We start from the raw sequence: 12,864 nt of genomic DNA on the forward strand, positions 1-12,864 counted from the left end.
ACTTTTGTTAACCCATCAGGGCGTGTTCCTTTCCAAAAATAAAACCTGTGTACCAACTGATGTTTGCTCATGGGTTGATGAATGATGATATTGGCAATTGGCCTGTCTGATACACAAAAAAGAGAAGTCATCATAACCAAGATGGAGAAGGTTGGTGAGAAACAGGAGAAGAACCTCAAAACACAAATCAATTAATTTAAGGTGCAAACTTCAGATTATATACATTTGGGTGAATTCAGTTTGATTTTGATTATTTTAAAATAGCATTATAGTGTCATGATAATGATATGCACTTTATATAGCACCTTGCCTATACTGTAACAATGCAGCTCAAAGTCGTGTAAAGTACAGCAAAATAATTAAAAACAATAAAAAAGCAACAACAGCAAAGTGCTGATCAAGTCAGTCAAATAGTGGACGAGCAATACATTAAAATGAGAACAAATATATTTGTTCAATACAATGGAATCACTTGAGATAATAATTAACTAAAGACTGTCAAGCCCGGCCATCCCCGGACTCTACAAATGTCTTGAGGTAGTAACCTACATTCCACAGATTTGTGGCATAATTGAGCAAAGATTTTCTTTGTGGGTTTTGATTGAAGTGACGCAAACTTAAGCAATCATAATTATTTATTTTCCGTAGAACCTTTGTGACGTACTGACAGACCATGACAGCTGATCCTGGACAACGACTGCTTCATGCTCCTACACGTACCTCAGGTATGTAGTTTCCTATTGGGGAACCGGTTTGACTGAAAAAAAGCAAAACACAAGAATAGATTATAGGTAATTAACCTCTACCATCTGGCACACGGTTCCACAACCTGAAGGTCAGGACCAGTAGGCTTCCAGACACCCATTAAAATGCCTGTTGCTTGTACTGCCTTCACAAACAAACTTTTATTTCTCACTCTTAAATATATAGCCAGTAGGGCTTAATAGACACCACATCTTTCTTTTGAGTCTCAAAAAGGGTGACAGTTTGGGAACCCTTGATATAGAATGTTGGCAATGTAACCCTAATGTGCAATATGTCATCATTGTCAGAAGATGTGGAAATGCATGTTTTTTTCCCTATGTAGATCATTGTCTAGAAGTCATAATACTGTAAATGTACTGCTGACAATATCCAGTTTTCTTGATATTTCAAGCAGCCTTTGGTCTCCATTCATGTCAGTATACTGCGCCTATAGCCCTGAAACATGACTGCCATGATGATTATCATGACAGTCATGACTTAACTGCACCCTGTTTTTGGCGCTCGCTACATTTACAACTTTTACGTATATATAAACATTCAGATTTAAAATATAAAGTACTCACAATTTGTCCCACGGGTGTTAGTTAGTTGCAGCACCAGCGATTAGAATTGCTGCATCCCGCGTTGTTTAATAAAAAGCATTTTTATACGAGCGCCCCGGCTACTTTTTTCAAACGGGGTTCGTTTGGGAAATCCACATTTGCACACCGGGAGCGCACTCGCCTATTAGTCTGTATTGGCAGGGCGGTCAGCGTACCTATATCGAACACACCGAGTGCCACCCTCCTCCCGACCGATAGGGGCGCGTAGTTGAAAGCCAATGGCAAAATAACAGCTCGGATAAAAATGCTTTTTATTAAACAACGCGGGATGCAGAAATTCTAATCGCTGGTGCTGCAACTAACTAACACCCGTGGGACAAATTGTGAGTACTTTATATTTGAAATCTGAATGTTTATATATACGGAAAAGTTGTAAATGTAGCGAGCGCCAAAAACAGGGTGCAGTTAAGCCATGACTCTCGTATGAATACGAGAGTCATGAACCATGGCTACTGCGCCTACAAACTATTCAGTGGGCTAAACATGCAACAATAACATTGACATAGTCCTTTAGATATCAATGTATTTATATTGGATATGCTGTTAAACAGTAAACATAGTTGAAGCTTGACCTAAACCTCTTGAGCCCCATTGCCCCCGCCGGCGGAGGCAGCGGCTGTCCACCTCATGAACAGCTCTCAGCGGGTAAATGGAGACCCAATTGGTCTCCGGTTCCAACCCATGGGATTTGAGAGGTTCATTCATGGACAATCATGCGACAGAGAATGTGACAGCTCAGAACAATGTGACAGCTCAGAATAATGTGACAGAGCATTGTGAGAGCAGAACAATGTGAGAGATCAGGTTTTGAAACTACGGTAGATTTATTTTGGGGGTGTGGTGTGGAGGTTGACTTTGGTGTTGCACTGCTGTGAGGTGGCGAGGCGTGAGGCCACGGCGCGTGGCGCGCTGTGCAAGCCCGACAGTTCATTATCCCATTCTGACCTGAGATCAGATTCATACGAGGTTTCCGCCGGACACACACTGGTCTGATGAACCCATTCTGACCTGAGATCAGATTCTAAAAATGTCAGTCGCTCTTCGATTTTTCAAAAATAGCAGACCTACAAGCTCGTATCGCGCCACTCGGTGGCGCGATATGAGCTTGTAGATCTGCTATTTTTCAATAGCTAAAGCATAACATGATGCCAACACCAAAATGGGTGCCCGGTCAGAATGGGTTATAGAGATAATTGATTGAGCCACATGCACATCCACTAAATTATCCATTCAGTGATGTCCAGTGTCGGAATGGCGGGATGTCCCGTGTCGGAATGGCAGGACCCTTGGAAAAAAATGTAAAGTACCGTCATTCCGACAATTAGAAATCAATGTCGGAGTGGCGGGATGTCGAAATGGAAGGCTGATCCCAATACGGTTAGGTGGCCTATACCTCAGCATGAACGCCAGGGCAGCCCCTTATACAGCAGGTATACTTTATTTAGAAGCACATTTAAAACCAAAGTGTTGTACACTCAGTAAACAAATGTTAGTATTGAGGTTAGTATTGAGGTGACTAATGGAGTTTCACAACTCCATTAGTCTCACAAGTCAGTGGATTTATGATGGTCTGGCAACACCAGATGATCATAAATCATGGCAAAGAAACCTGTTTTAATTGCAGTGTGGTCACTTGTTGTCCAAACAGAAGGCTTTGAAATTCTTAGTCATGCTGTATGCTGAAACACTGGCTGCAGTGTACAAAATAGCACAACCTTGCTTATACACCGTTTGTTATATAGGACAGGTATTCCCGGGGCCCATTGATGGGCAGTGAGGATATTGCCAGTGGGCCCCCAAATAATAATAGCAAAAGACTACGATTTTTATGATAATATAAAATATACAATACAGAAAGGTGAAGCTATTCCCCAACTCTGACTAATGACACTTGACCAATCAAAACTATCTAAAGCTAGCCTCTTACAACATACGTAGTTGACTGGAATCCCCCAGGGCTATATTAGTCCAGGCAAAGTAGCATTTCCAGACAGACTAATTAAAAGAGATTTTTTTTCACCATAGATCATCTCTATGAGGTGTCTAGAACAACATACTAAAAGTCCTAAGAATACCTCGAGAAAACTAAACACCCTAATGGGCTTTTTTTTTCTTTTGTCCTATCACAATGAAACTTTCCACAATGAATCTTAACATGAAAACTAAACTTTTTTGTATTACAAGTTTCTCTGAAACTTAATTTGCATATGCAAATTAGCTTAATATATATTGAATATGCCCACATTTGCATATCACGAAAATTACTTTTCCCCAAAATGTATAATATTTACATTGTTGTTTGTTAATAATATCAAACACACTGATCAGACTTTCATGAACCATTTCATCGAAATATTGTGACTTCATAGAATAACATCAAAAACACCATTCATATGTATGACAAATGTATGTATGACAAATGCATAAATCTGTCAAATCGTCCTCCAACCATCCTACTGCTAATGGTTGATGGCAATGCTGCTTTTGGACTGAAAGGGGGTTCAAATATTTGAACGTGTTGCATTCTTCCGTTTCACGAAGATCTGATCTCTCACATTTTCTGGAGCATGTCAATCAATGATGCACCTGCTCACATGACCTGTATCTCCCTGCCCCCTGTATAACGGGCCTTGGCGCGCCAAGAAGCTAACAGACATTGGAAGGAGTCCCGCAGACGAAACAACGTTCCAGCTACCACACCGCTGCCACACAGCCTCTACCATGTACACCAAGTCCTTGCTGGTAGCAACGTTCCTGGTTCTGGGAGCAACCGTGGCCTTCACTTCAGAGTGCAAAATGATCTGGTACGTAAGACATTTTCAACTCTTGACACGCATTTGTGTGAGAGAGAGTGAGTGAGTGAGTGAGTGCGTGCGTGCGTGCGTGCGTGCGTGCGTGCGTGCGTGCGTGCGTGCGTGTGTGTGTGTGTGTCTATACAGTATTATTGTTATCCTTTTTAGGTGTTCAGTCCCACATCACCATATACTGATTATTTAGATTTTAAAGCTGCAATCTGTAAGTTTTGTATCCTCACAAGGAGGCGGAATACTTGCTTGGTCAAGGGAGATATACAGTACTTTTATGAGCTTCAGGCAGTACTACTTGTCACCCAGTAGGCCTACGTCCTACCCGACACCAGGGTCTAAATGTCTCAATAGAAGAGTCCAAACACTTCAAATCTACTAGTTACATGTACGGTATTTATATTCAAAATGTTTTATTCGTTAAAATCATTTGGGGGTTTTAACATGACCTGTTTCAGCTGACTCCGTTCTTTTTTCTGTTCACTGAATCAATACTGAAGTATTTAACTCTAAAAGCTTCAGCTCTACTGCTGTATGAGCAGTTTGAGCACAGACGCTGGCCTGTGCTTTTCACTTTTAGATGACTTGATATCCTGTGTTATCACTGTGTGAATGGGGTCACATGCGTGTTAGACAAGGTGCTCGTGACTCTAACCTTTTCTCATACTTGTCGCGTTGGACACGCTCAGCGGTGGACAGCAACTCGTGCCACGTGATGTATAGACAAAATAGTTTTTTAATTATTTAGAGAAAGAAAAAGAAGAAAATCATCTCTGTTGGGTGGTTTGCTTTTCAGGATTCAAATAACAAAGTAGCATGAGTATCAGATCTCCAAGCTCAAAACACGTAGTATGATCAAGTAGTAGGGCGACAGCAACGATATGTAGGACTTATTTAGAATTATTATTCATTATGATTATGATTATACTGTATCATGTGGTGTGTACATTAGGATCTTTGGCATCCCGTGCCGTGACGTGTATGTCACTCTGGTGACTCAGATCAAGAGTTGGAGGAGCGACGGCAGCTGCATAACTGGAGGTCAAAGCTGTCTGTATGAGGTACAATGTGTGTGTGTGTGTGTGTGTGTGTGTGTGTGTGTGTGTGTGTGTGTGTGTGTGTGTGTGTGTGTGTGTGTGTGTGTGTGTGTGTGTGTGTGTGTGTGTGTGTGTGTGTGTGTGTGTGTGTGTGTGTGTGTGTGTGTGTGTGTGTGTGTGTGTGGAGAGAGAGAGAGAGAGAGAGAGAGTTTAAGTAGTAAATTGCTGGCTAAATACTGTTCTGTCTCAGCTACTATGGGCAGTCTGTCTGTCTGGCGTTTATCCCTAGGTGGCTTAAAAAAACAAAAGACAAAAACAAAACAAACAACATGTCTAATAGTGGTGTCAAGTAATAGTATGTAAACAATGTGCTATATATATATTTTTTCCTTCTTTTCCCTCTGTGTGTTAAGCATGTGCAGCAGCTATATCTGGTTGGACCATATAATGTATAACCTAATTCTGATCAGTGTTTGGGTCTATTGTATTACGCCTCTTGTGCAGATCCAAATAAAATAATTCAAGTGTGTGTGTGTGTGTGTGTGTGTGTGTGTGTGTGTGTGAGAGAGAGAGAGAGAGAGAGAGAGAGAGAGAGTTTAAGTAGTAAATTGTGACATATTTGAATGAGCATTAGCGAGGACCAAATATATTATTATAATATGACATGTTTGCCAAAATGTCCATCTGTTTTGACATTGCATGAATGGGTTAATCATCTAATCAAAGCGTTCAATTCTGTCCCAGTTGGTGTCCACCACTCCGTACGTGATCAAAGCAAAGCACACCTCTCCAAGCACCAAGTTCAGCAACACATTTCAGATCATCTTCAATCCGGCAGAGGAGGCCACCATGTGTAGAGTCACCGTAAGTACATCCTTTGTCTAAATGGCAAATGGCCACCTTTCTGTACATTTAGGCTACCTAAAGTGACATGTTTTCCAAAAGTAATTTTGCACAATCAGGACAGATTCATAGGAGTAGAGACAGCCAACGCATGAGAAGACAAAACGATTATCTTGTATACTGTCTTTACTTACAGCAACTATCTAATGTAGAAAATACAATCTCGGTCGCTCAGTCAGTATAGCCGGGGAGGCCCACAGGCCCAAAATCGGACAGGACCTGTGATGTGTGATGCCGTACTTGAAAGTAATTTGTGTTTTTTTCTATTAATTTGGTCATTAAGGTCCACAGAATGAGAGGCCTGCTCTGCACTCCTTGGCCTAAATTCGGCCATAGCCACTTGCCAAAATGTGCCCAAATCTGCTGACCTCATTACTTTTGTGCTGACCTCATCACTTTTGTGATGGCGGCTATGGCCGTTTTTAGGCCAAGGAGTGCTTTTCGTGCAAAACTAATGCTTAGAATGGATTCACAATCATGAAAACCCCCTAGTTTGACATGTCACAATTGTCACATGCTACCTAAAGCATGATGACATTTGGGAAATGTTTCCTTATATTGGTTGTCTATGGTGTGGTATACAACAATGGCCATAACTTTTCTTTTCAATGTTTTCGGCAGAGCAGGCCTCTCATTCTGTGGACCTTAATGACCAAGTGAATAGAGAAAACACAAATAAAAAGTACGGCATGACATCACGGGTTAATCCTTAACCGCTGAGCTTTTGGGCCTGTGGCTCCGCGGCTAGTATAGAGCAGTGGTTCTCAACCTGTTGCCCACATCATTTTGGGGGGGTCCCGCCTAGATGACAGTTAAGTGACGATTTAATGACTTTAGGACCATTACCTAAAACAAGTAACATTACAGCTTCAAAAGTATAATCAAAAAACTATAAAAACTGCAAAATCTACAAGCTCACAATGCAACATATGTTTCGACTTGCAATTCTTTGTGAGTTTATAGATCAGCTATTCTGTGGAACAGAGTCAAACTAAATGTAATGGTGGTCCCCAGTACACATATATTTATTTGGGGGGGGGGTTCGCGGCTGGAAAAGGTTGAGAACCACTGGTATAGAGGGTATGCACATGCATAAAGTGAATGGCAGATCGAGTGGCAAGTGAGCGACAAAGTGAATTTAGTGTTGTTTAAAGTCATTTAATGCAATCAAATAGGACTTTTCTGTTTGGATGTATGGGCTATCAAGGCCAGAAAGTAGTTATTTTGCAACTCAGTAGGCGTTCCCGCATAACTTCCAGGTATGATGATGATGTCAGGCGCATGTACACTCTATAGCAGACATAGACAATCCAATCCAATCCACTTTATTTATATAGCACATTTCACAACTCAGGGTTTACAAAGTGCCGTACAGAAAGATAAATACAGCTGTGTAAAACAGTCGAACCTGATTCCCAATCAGGGAACCACACAGATCTAGTAAAGAAAACGCACAAAAACAAAATGTACCCGCTGTTTGACTTTACACCTGTGTAAACCTGTGACAATAAAGCTGATTAGGATTCTGAAGGTGATATATTTCCACTGTAAAAAATAAAAAAGTTGTAAAAACACGACAACAAAAAATACTTTTTAAGGAATAAAAGAATAAACAAGGACATGGGAAAATGAGTAATGTATTCATTGATGGTTTCGTTTTATTTCTTTGTCCAGGGGGATTCAATATCAGACATCTTTGTTGACCCGGTGGACAGTGACATCAACTACTGTAGCCTCCAGAACTTGATCGATGGTGAGTAATTCCATTTTGACACATAATGAGGTGTGTGTGTGTGTGTGTGTGTGTGTGTGTGTGTGTGTGTGTGTGTGTGTATATGTGTGTATGTGTGTGTGTGTGTGTGTGTGTGTGTGTGTGTGTGTGTGTGTGTGTGTGTGTGTGTGTGTGTGTGTGTGTGTGTGTGTGTGTGTGTGTGTGTGTGTGTGTGTGTGTGTGTGTGCGTGCGTGCGTGCGTGCGTGCGTGCGTGCGCGCGAGTGTGTGTGCGTGCGTGCAAACCAAATGTCCTGTGAAAGATAATAAAACCAGTCAAATGTTACTATCAGGGTTAGGATTAGGCATTTGGAGGTTAGATTTAGGGCAGTGGTTAGGGTTAAATTAGAGTTAGGGTTAAAGATGCAAAAGAAAAGGTACAAAAATAGAATTTGGGGGATCTGTTCACAATTTGAATGAAGTCTGTGAATTGTGTTTTTCATACAGGAAGTGGACTGTCAAAGGTAGACGGATACAAACATTTCACCAACGAATACATCTGTGTGGAATCCCACGCTCCTAACTGCACCATCGGCTGAGAGAACAACCTCTGCCTGGAGTGAGGCTAGCACTGTTGATTATAACAGCAATTTTTTATGTAGTTTTAGTCAGTCTTTTGAATAAAATTCCATTTAGTTTTAGTCATATTTTAGTCATCTGAAATGTTTTAGTTTGAGTTTGGGCGACTATATCATGTAATTTTAGTCTAATAAATATACAGTTGATTTTGGCGGGCCTTGATGGCGTCGTAATGCCTGATTTTACACTTGGTTGCGCTCTGAAAATAGCCGATCTATAAGCTCACAACACGTCGCAGCGCAATGTGTTGTGAGCTTGTAGATCTGCTAATTTCAGAGTGCAACACCCGAGTGCAATCAAATCTAAAATGACTTGTGTTTTAGTTCTACACGTTAATATATTTAGTCATCATAGCTTCGTGCGGCTCGTGCCTTCGTTTTTATTTCGTTTTTATTGTTTTAGTCAGTGAAAACATTTAACCGACGAACATTTTTCGTCATAGTTTTTGTCGACGAAATCAACACTGGAGGCTAGAACAATACACCAGAGATTCCCAACCTGTAGGCGGGGACCCACAGGTTAATTAATGATGCTGCATATGCTTTATTCATTCCCTTTTACAAGTTTTAACAACTGCATTAAAGTATGATAACTTTTGTTGTGTGAGCTGTTTCATTAAACGTCACAAGCACTGCGTATTGATAAGCTTAACTCGCTCTTAACTGTTTCCAGTGCAAAGTATTTTTCGTGGTCTACATACATGTTCTCTTTGTTCGCTTATCCCAAGCATTCTTTATAGTAAAAATACATTTTAAAGTCTATCTGCATCACTTACAATAATAACTTAATGTCTGACTTTAGACATCTGTTATATAATTTGAGTGCTATTGTTGTTGAATATGTTGCAGTTATTAATAGTGAGAAGAATGTACCACAAGTTGTCTGCCTGAACTATGAATGCAGGCTTCACTAACATTTTAAAGATGTGATTGCTCACTTCATGGTATCTATGGGAAATATTTCAAGCTGCTTTTCCTACAGTTGTCCAGCAGAGGGTGTTAAATTATAAAGAAAATGTGATGGGTGATGACAATGATAATGCATGAGTTATTTACACTTTTACAGCCAGACTGGTTTTAATTTAATTTTCTTCTACGGTGATGCTAATGTGATATTATATTTGGTAACGTTTGTGTCAAACCCAGCTGCATTTTCAAATGAAGCAGAATGAAACACAATGAATGCATGGCCGAACGCCTTCAATTGTGTTTGTTTATTTGGAGGTATACCTAACCGTATGCTAATTTAGAGTAGACCACCAGGGTCTAATCTCCCAAGAGTCCATGATTAAAAACTCACATTCCCCCCCCCACCCCCCCCCCCCCCCAAAATAACAGACTTTGCAAACAATTTACACATAGATACATAGATAGACACAGATACAACCTCCCATCACGTTCGTACGAGCTTATACATCTGCTAATTTTGCACTCAGATCTTCTCTTCTGGGGATCATTGGCACAAACATTTTCAGATATGGAGGTCTGTGGCCAAATATATATAAAATGTGGGGGTCCTTGACTATTGAGAACCACTGTTCTAGTCTGATTACCAGACTGCAGCAGAGAATCAGTCCACTCAGTGGACTGTCTCTGGGGGGAGTTCTGGAGCCTGGCTAGTGACTCTAGTGATTTTCTTCAGACGTAAAGTGAAGTTAGCACCTGTTTGAGCCTCAATAATCTCTCTGATCTGAAACACAACAATATTGGCAACATGATTAATTCACCAGCTTAATCCACTATGGAAAAATAATTATTTTAGTGTGTAAATAAATGTGGAACTGGGGGGTTACCTTGTTCAGGACTGGAATCATTGAGGTCGAATTTAGTTCATGACTAGACTTAACAACTGCCTGGAGTGTTGCCAGTGCTGGGAAAAAGTCAAATAACAGGTCATGTTCATTAAGGAACATGTCATTATTCACATGTAAATATGTTGAATACAGATTCTAATCTTTGTGAAAGTTAAAGGATAATTATACTTAATTTACCACTTAAATCAGGTGAAATCATTGTGTTTGAAGGAACGTTGGCTGACGTTGGAGGCAACAATACTGGGTCTGTTTGTGGGTAATAGCCTATTGTTATTTTACAGACACTCACACTCATCACTGTAAATCATTGTACACAAAAAAAAATAGAATAGGCCTAATTGCCCATCAGTCATCAACAATCAAGTTCGTTTTATTTGTCACTCATAGGTAGGCCTATAGCCTACAAGCAGCACAATGTTGACTTTTTAGTCCTTTAGAGATCTCTCTATTAATTTGCTCATTGAGTAACTAACCAATGAAAAGCTTAATTAGCTCCTCCGCCTCGGGTGTTGTTTGCCAAAAAATAGGCAGTTACCTAGGTTACTATATGTTTGACAGGGCAAGCGACACCGTCATAGTAGAAATTATATAAAGTGGACAAGATGTTCTTACTTGTTGTTGAACTTGTTGTTTGTCCAGACAGAGCCATAAAAGCAGCAGTTATGACCATAGACATGACCAGGAACAGCATGTTGATGTTGTTTCCCCACAGGCTATTGCGACCGTTGTGTGTCTTCAACTGTCTTGTATAAAGGGGTGTTGACTGTTGGCTGCTGGAGAACAATAGGCTGCGCTTTCCAACATTTCTGACGCTCAGACTAACAGATATACCGGTATATGAGTCAGCAGACAGCATGAGCCTGTTCTGTTTGTGGTTGTTACACAAACGGCCGACAAACAAACAAAGCAAAATAAATAAATGAATAAATGAATGAATTAATTAATTAATACATGAATAAATAAATAAATAAATAAATAAATAAATAAATAAATAAATAAATAAATAAATAAATAAATAAATAAATAAATAAATAAATAAATAAATAAACAAACAAACAAACAAACAAACAAATAAATAAATAAATAAATAAATAAGGCAATACGTCTACAATTCCTACATGATTTGTGATATAGTAGGCCAGGGCTACTCAACTTAAGATGGCTCTGCAAGGCCCTTGAGGGGGCCACTCAGCAAAATCCCAAATGTCCAAGGGCCGCAAGCAAAAAATGACAGTATTCTTTTGAAACGTTTACAAATGTATTTTGTATTGAACTTTGTAACGTTTGTAGGCTACTTGCAATTTACATCTAAGGCCCAACCTCAACGATAAAAATAAAAAATAAAAACAAAAAAAACAATGGGCTATAACCCATCGTTTTTTTCATTTTTTTCAAATCCTCACAAATGATGAAAAACGGCGTGCTATAGTATGCCGTACGATATGGGCTATAGCCCATGGTCCAAAATGATGAAAAACGAGGATAAAAAAAAAATCAAACATTAAAAAAACAATGGGCTATACTATAACCCATCGTTTTTTTTTTTTTTTTTTTTTTTCAAATCCTCAAAAATTATGAAAAACGGCGTGCTACAGTATAGTATGCCGTACGATATGGGCTATAGCCCATATCCTCGCGGTGTATAGCGGTGTATGAGAATGGGTGTTGCGGAGGATGAGAACATTCCTCTCATCCTCCGCAACACAATGCATTCTCTATCTATGGCAATAGCACAAACTTTGGCATGCTACTAGTCCTACATACTTACACCTAGCAACCCCATTCTAGCCTACTTAGGTTCATCTTACGGTGGACATGTTTGCCTGAAAAGGAATCTTTGAAATGTTTCATAGGTTTAGAAATATAGTGCTTTCAAATTTGAGACATTTAACATGGGGTTCAATGGCAGCTCTATAGGCACGTCAAAAGTCACTTTCACCTAGAAACTCCATTCACACTTTTTATTATTCAGCTTACTGTGGAGACACATGCTGGAACTTTTTTATATTTTTATGTTTTGTAGTTTATGAGTTATTTAACTTAAACGCCCAATGCATTCTCTATGGCAATAGCACAAACTTTGGCATGCTACTAGTCCTACATACTTACACCTAGCAACCCCATTCTAGCCTACTTAGGTTCATCTTACGGTGGACATGTTTGCCTGAAAAGGAATCTTTGAAATGTTTCATAGTTTTTGAAATATAGTGCTTTCAAATTTGAGACATTTAACATGGGGCTCAATGGCAGCTCTATAGGCACGTCAAAAGTCACTTTCACCTAGAAACTCCATTCACACTTTTTATTATTCAGCTTACTGTGGAGACACATGCTGGAACTTTTTTTTATTTTTATGTTTTGTAGTTTATGAGTTATTTAACTTAAACGCCCAATGCATTCTCTATGGCAATAGCACAAACTTTGGCATGCTATAGTCCTACATACTTACACCTAGTAACCCCATTCTAGCCTACTTAGGTTCATCTTACAGTGGACATGTTTGCCTGAAAAGGAATCTTTGAAATGTTTCATAGGTTTAGAAATATAGTGCTTTCAAATTTGAGACATTTAACATGGGGCTCAATGGCAGCT

The 12,864-nt window shown here is 39.7% G+C and overlaps 1 protein-coding gene and 1 long non-coding RNA gene across 2 annotated transcripts; one reads left to right on the forward strand and one right to left on the reverse strand.

Moving 5' to 3' along the window:
• The first annotated feature begins 713 nt into the window (after positions 1-713).
• Positions 714-9,564, forward strand: LOC310870815 (uncharacterized protein). The gene is made up of 6 exons (XM_083782135.1): positions 714-725; positions 4,011-4,171; positions 5,124-5,232; positions 5,953-6,072; positions 7,786-7,864; positions 8,328-9,564. Exons 2-6 carry the CDS (start codon positions 4,089-4,091, stop codon positions 8,417-8,419), a joined length of 483 nt encoding a protein of 160 aa, XP_083638261.1. The 5' UTR covers positions 714-725; positions 4,011-4,088; the 3' UTR covers positions 8,420-9,564.
• A 447-nt stretch (positions 9,565-10,011) lies between these two features.
• LOC310870478 lies at positions 10,012-11,007 on the reverse strand. The gene is made up of 4 exons (XR_014570241.1): positions 10,885-11,007; positions 10,450-10,518; positions 10,252-10,328; positions 10,012-10,148 (listed from the first exon to the last, which is right to left on the reverse strand). It is a non-coding gene; the product is annotated as an uncharacterized lncRNA (long non-coding RNA).
• Between the last annotated feature and the right edge of the window lie 1,857 nt (positions 11,008-12,864).

This window comes from Protomyctophum parallelum (genome assembly GCF_964188405.1).
Source record: "Protomyctophum parallelum genome assembly, chromosome: 14".
Taxonomy (NCBI): Eukaryota; Metazoa; Chordata; class Actinopteri; order Myctophiformes; family Myctophidae; genus Protomyctophum; species Protomyctophum parallelum.

What these genes read in the sequence shown, in the direction of transcription:
- LOC310870815 (XM_083782135.1), top strand. Translation starts at nt 4,089, where the DNA reads ATGTACACCAAGTCCTTGCTGGTAGCAACGTTCCTGGTTCTGGGAGCA. An exon ending in GTCAAAGCTGTCTGTATGAG is followed by an intron (nt 5,233 to 5,952) that starts GTACAATGTGTG and finishes ATTCTGTCCCAG; the next exon opens with TTGGTGTCCACCACTCCGTA. An exon ending in CCACCATGTGTAGAGTCACC is followed by an intron (nt 6,073 to 7,785) that starts GTAAGTACATCC and finishes TTCTTTGTCCAG; the next exon opens with GGGGATTCAATATCAGACAT.